General features: G+C 53.0%; 1 protein-coding gene across 5 annotated transcripts; it reads right to left on the bottom strand.

Annotated features, from left to right (window-relative positions):
• Nucleotides 1-250: 250 nt before the first annotated feature.
• Nucleotides 251-5,542, bottom strand: LOC123449870 (homeobox protein BEL1 homolog). 5 transcript variants are annotated; one of them, XM_045127223.1, is made up of 5 exons: nucleotides 5,245-5,542; nucleotides 3,841-4,622; nucleotides 2,692-3,080; nucleotides 1,643-1,703; nucleotides 251-1,445 (listed from the first exon to the last, which is right to left on the bottom strand). In XM_045127223.1, the coding sequence occupies exons 2-5, from the start codon at nucleotides 4,573-4,575 to the stop codon at nucleotides 762-764; spliced, it is 1,869 nt and encodes a 622-aa protein (XP_044983158.1). In that variant the 5' UTR covers nucleotides 4,576-4,622; nucleotides 5,245-5,542; the 3' UTR covers nucleotides 251-761. The 5 variants fall into 5 exon arrangements, with proteins under 5 accessions (XP_044983158.1, XP_044983162.1, XP_044983160.1 ...); XM_045127227.1 differs by lacking the exon at nucleotides 5,245-5,542 and adding an exon at nucleotides 5,050-5,217; XM_045127225.1 differs by lacking the exon at nucleotides 5,245-5,542 and adding an exon at nucleotides 5,058-5,217.
• Nucleotides 5,543-5,912: the final 370 nt, after the last annotated feature.

Below are 5,912 nucleotides of genomic sequence, written 5' to 3'. Positions count from 1 at the left end.
TGTAACATAAGTATTGCACATATATGTCCTATAACATTGATTTTATGTGAAGATTCGTGTGGATATATATTTTTTTATATACTTAATCCAATCATTTAGATGTATAATAATATGTCCCATCTAGACGTGTTCTACCCATGACTATACGTTATCACATCATGTACGTAGCTAGTATATATGATCACATGAGTATATATTGTACTGGGACCAAATCAAGTAGCGTCACCAGGGCATAAGCACAAGAGATCTCTAAGCAAATATAACCAATCAATCTCGGGCCAATCATCCACCAATTTGATCAATCGAACTAGAAATAATAAGCTGCGAGTCTCCGGTCCCCTAGACAATCATCCGGCGCCGGCCGGTCGATACATGGACAGGTCACCTGCCCGGCCGCTTCCAAACTACACGCACGATCAGTAGCAACGGCCGGCTACGTACGTACGTACATACGTACTCCTCGCGCCTGCTGGTGCACGATACGCAGTACTCTAATCAATGTGCAACACACCATTCCGGCAGTGTCATTCTAAGCCGGGGACTGCAGCCGTCGTGCCCACCCGATCGACCGCGAGAGATGCCTACGTATCAGGCAACAACAAATACCACCAAAAGCTTAGGGGAAAGCAATGTCCGCCCCTCCTCCGGCGCCGTTGCGGCACGGCTAGCTGCGTGCTTCCTCGCCGTGGATGGCATTCGATGCAAGCAGCATGCACTTGCCACCGGGCCGGCCGTCGCGCGCAGACGAGACGACCGGCAGGTCACCCGGCCAGGTCACGGAGGAGGTGAAACCCTGCGCTCATCCCCCGGTAGTGCTGGTCCTGCACGCCGTGTGACGACCCCTCGGCGGCGCCCTGACCGCCCATGCCGAACTGGATGTTCTGGCCATGGCCGCCGGAAGGATGCAACCCCATGACGTCCATCTGCTCGCCCGGGAACAAGAACCCGCCCGCGCCGTGCTGCGCGGACGACGGCGCGCCGAACGCGATGTTCACTCCCCCGCCGCCGCCGTGCCCGTGCGTGTCGTGCTGCTGCAGCCCCAGCGTGAGCGACACGCCGCCAGCGCCGCCCCCGAAGCCCTGGCCCTGCCCGCCGCCGTACGCGTCGAAGTCTAGGTGGTGGCCGGCATCCATGACGCCGTAGCTCTCCATCCGCGCCGGGACGCCGGCGATGTTGACGACGGAGGCGAGCGAGCCGGCGTCGTGGCCGACGTGCAGCTGCGCACGCGTCGGCTTCCGTTCGTCGGCCACGACACGCTCGCCTTCGTCGGCCGCGGCCGCCCCCTGCTGCCCCTGCGCGTCGGATGCGTGGCTGCCGCTGCTGCTAGGGTTGTTAGGGTTTAGGCCGCCATCGTCCTGCTGCTCGCCCTTCATCTCCTCCACGTACATCTCCTCCACCATGGGCTTCCACAGCCGCACCCGCGCGTTGATGAACCAGTTGGACACCTGCAATCCACACATACGTACACGACATGTCATTGTAGCGAGAGGTGCAAGTCTAACCAAGAACCAAGAATCTTTGCCCGGCCAGCGCAAGCGGACGAGCAAAGACCCAGACATGGCAACCGATCGATCGACGACGATGGACCATCCACACCACACGACGCGATGCACAAGGGTACGTAGTGCATGTACGTACGTACCTGGCTCCGTGAGAGGCCCGTCTGGCGAGCCAGGATGTGCTTGTCCACGTCGCTCGGATACCTGCAGGGATCGTCACATTGGAAGGAAACCATCACATGAGCACAAAATGTTACGCTCGCTGTTAAAATACAAGGAATCAGGTGTAAGTAAATTAATCACTGCTAATTAATCGGTTGTTTGGAACTGATGTTTACGCTTTCTCCACTCAAACACACCCGCCTGGTTAATATACATATCACGCACTAAGAGATGCGTCACATATATATATATATATCCAGCTAGCTAGCCATGATAAACTAAGCCACCTAGCCATCCTTTTCTCACAAAAGACTTTTTGTGCTTACGTGCGTGCATACAAAATCACTCACGAGCTAGCTAGATACACGTAGTTAATCAACTAACATACATGATGAAAACCGGCCAATTAGTTTATGTTTCCAGTTAGATTAAACCAGCCCATAGTCCACAAGGATCGGTCGTACACACATGACATTGCGTATATGCTTGACAGCTTTAGTATAGCATCCATTAGCCAATATGCCAACATGGCCATTTGAGCAAGTGATGCCAACATAATTGTGGTCCTGGTGAATAGTATGCTGTAGAATATAAACCTTATATGAAGAAAACTCTAATAAGAAATAATCAACTAGCAGTTCAATGAATATGTTTGCTAACTAGTATTCCCTCATTTTTTTTACACAGCATATAAGATTTAATTTTTCTGAAGATAAACTCCATAAAGTTTGATCGAATTTATATAACGAAATATCAACATCAAAGTTATATTGTGTGTAAAATAATTTCATAGTGCATCTAATGATATCGATTTCGTATTAATTGTGTATGTTGATATTTTTTTCCTACATAGTTAGCCAAACTTTAGGAATGTTGATTCTGCACAATGTACATTGCATCGATTTACATTACTTACCATATGCTTACTTAGTTTAAATTCATTATATATACTAGTTATCTATGATATGGAAAGCCAATAAAATTACTCTGTGAACTTGTGAAGTAAGTACTTGTATGGTATGCGACTTACGGGTTGAGGAAGTGCTCGAAGAGCCATGCCCGGAGGATGGTGACTGCGCGCTCGGGCAAGCCACGCTGCGGCCGCCACGGGTGGCTGTCCATCATCATGCCACCGTTCTGGTGCATCGCCTTTTGCTGTCGAATGCACTGATCCAACACCTTGAGCCGTGGGGTGTCACCCCGTGTCATCCCCGGTGGCGACACATCCTTCTCCCCGAGTGCCTTCCGCACCGCCTGCAGCTGCGCCACGATCCCATCCCTGAGGCTCCGAAAGTGCCGCGAGATGGTCCGTGCCGCCACCGCCGTGTACCCTGACGCCGCCCGCTCCCCCGCCGCCGCCTCGAACCCGCCCGCCAACCCCCTCATCTGCTCACAGTACCTCCTGTACCTCCGATCCACCTACAACCACTCATACACCAATGCAGTAAATTAAGATGTGCAATGTAACAGTGAAATAGACGGTGGTAACAATGAACTGCCAGTGCGGGTAACTTGTGCGATCGATGGACCAATGCGGTAATAAATTGGTTAGTTAAGATAGGCAATGTAACAGTGAATTAGAGGGTACGATGAGTAGTACCGATTAACTGCAAGTGCTGTGCTGTGACTTGTGCGATCGATCGAGCTGCATGCTGGAATTCTGCTGCAACCACTGCAGCTCTTTCCGTGGCAGTGGCAGTGGCAGTGCAGTGTGGTAAACAGTAAAAATGGTTGCATTGAATCCTCCAAGGGAGATGGGCAAACTGGTGGTGCAGCAGCAGTACGCAGAGAAAGCTTGCAGCCGCAGAGTCATGGCAGGCAGGGCGTGGGTGTGGTGGAGAGGGCGTTGCATGGCCATGGCCGGCGGGCAGGGCTATGCGAGGCAAGGGAATAGAGGTTTCCGAAAACGAAGGGTGAGGCCCAAGAATAGCTGCCCTAGCCGCAGGTGCACCCTTCCGGCAACCATGATGCAATGCAACTCCTGCTACCACGATCGACCTTTCCTGTAAACCCAGCCAAGATTCCCTTTTAATTACTTCCATCTCATGCGGTGTGATGCAGTGCGCTGCCTGCTAATTGATTGATCAATCAAGCAACTGCGTGTGGTACGGTGGAGCTGTGTGGATGATTGGATTGCTGTAGCCGTAGCCCGCCCGATCGATCGAAGCTCGCTGCTCACCTCCTCCAGCATGACGTAGAGCCTGTCCCTGAGCCTCTTGAGCTCCAGCGCGTCCATGGCCTGGATCTGCGGCGACGGGGTCCAGTCCGACGTCGATGACGACGACACCTCGCCGCCGCCGCCGGCCTCGTCTTGCTGCTGCGGCTTGCCGCGCTTCGGGGTGGTGTCCACGGGGAGGCTGCAGTAGCCCTGCAGGAGCTGCTGCGCCGGGGCGAGGAAACGGGAGCTACGCAGGGGCCACGGCGCGCCGTGCCCCTGCGCCTGCGCGTACGTTGCCGCGTCGTGGTCGTGCGGCAGCATCCACGTCGCCACGGCCACCTCGTGCTGTTGCTGCTCCTGCTGCTGAGACGAGCCGCCGAGATGGTGATGCTGGTGATGCTGCTGGTGCAGCTGCGCGACTTCCTCCGGCCGGCACAGCGACAGGGACAGCGGCGCCTGGCTCGGATGGTGATGTTGATGATGTTGCTGCTGCTGCTGCTGCTGCTGCTCGAGGAAGAAGCGCATGGTGGAGCCATCGTGGCCGTCTCCTCCTCCGTCGCAGTGAACATCCTCAGCGGCGGACGTCGCGCCGGGCATGGCGGCAGCGTGCAGGCCGCGCATGCCGAGCAGCTCCATCCCGGCCTGCAAGCCGTACAGCTCCGGCGCGCCCTCGTCCATCTGCGGCATGAGCGACGCCGCCGCCGCGTCCGCCGCCGAGAAGTAGTCCGCGAACCCGAGGCTCGGATCGTGCGCCATCCTCCCCCGTTACACCACCAAAAAGCCCACCCAGCTCGATGGAACAACTGAAGCAAATCACCACACCAAACCAATCAGCAGAGACAAAAGGGCAGGAACAAGAATCGAAAGAGATGAGCTCACTTTGCGCAAAGCAACTAGAGATACATCATACATATAGCTCGGACGACCAAATCTTTCCAGAAAACAAGAACAGACGGCACGCGAATTGATGAGTCACTCCTATATATCGCCACTGATCTATCAAGCTAATCAAGGCTAGCTAGGACTGAGACAAATACTCCTACTACACACATCACACAGGGCTAGCCACTCGATCGCTAGCCATGGGCTAGCTACGGCAAGCCAGACGAAGAGGAACGAAGTCAAAAAAAGATGCGGTGCAGGTAGCTATAATTCAACTATCCAAGAGAAGAGACAGTGCGTACTCCCGGCCCCTTTACCAGATCACACTACGCAACTACCAGACTATACCTCCTCACCTCACGCAGCAAGAATCTCGCTTTGGTCCGGGGGTGGGAGAAAAAACAGGATGAAAAGCCAGCAGGAGATTGATGAGGACGCAGTGGTCTTAAAGTAGCCAACCAGACCAAAGATCTCATCGGGAAAAAGCAGGCGAGCGAGAGAGGAAACGGGAAAAAGGTGTGGGGCGCGGCACGGAAAGCATACATGGCCACGCCTCGCTTCGTCGTCGTCGTCGGCTGGCCGCGGTGTGTGGTGCTGCTCCGGTGGTTGCCCCGTCAAGCTTTCGCCTCGCCCTGCCGCTAGCTAGCTGCTTGCTGCTGCTACTTCCTGATCTACTTGCTTCTCTGATGGGATATGATATGAGATTCTCTCAGCTGGGTCTCGGTCTCTCGCTGCCGCCACTGCTGCCGTATCCCGAAAATATCTGGAAGTATGTATTTGCTAGCTGGTGTGCAAACGTACGTGCTAGCTACCAGGTTTTGGAAGATGGATATAATCTTCTTCTCTGTGTGTGTGTGTGTGTGTGTGTGGATGGATGTGAGATTAGTCAGACCGGCCTCTTTCGGTGCACAGTGTGTGTATACGTGTGGCTTAAACTCCTCCAATTAATCGGCCAAGCGCATAGGAGATAGTACTCTCTCCGTTTTTATTTACTCGGCATATTGGAGTTGATTGAAGTCAAATTTTCTAAAATTTGACCAAGTTTATTAAAAATTATAAATACTTACCATAACAAACCTATATGGTGTGGAAGTACATTCAATAATGAATCTAATCGTATTAATTTGTTATTGCATATGTTAGTATTTTTTTATAAACTTTGTCAAACTTTACAAAGCTTGACATTGATCAAAGCTAATACGCGAAGTAAA

The sequence above is a fragment of the Hordeum vulgare genome, chromosome 4H (genome assembly GCF_904849725.1).
Source record: "Hordeum vulgare subsp. vulgare chromosome 4H, MorexV3_pseudomolecules_assembly, whole genome shotgun sequence".
NCBI lineage: Eukaryota > Viridiplantae > Streptophyta > Magnoliopsida > Poales > Poaceae > Hordeum > Hordeum vulgare.
This window is presented reverse-complemented; position numbering and strand designations above follow the sequence as displayed.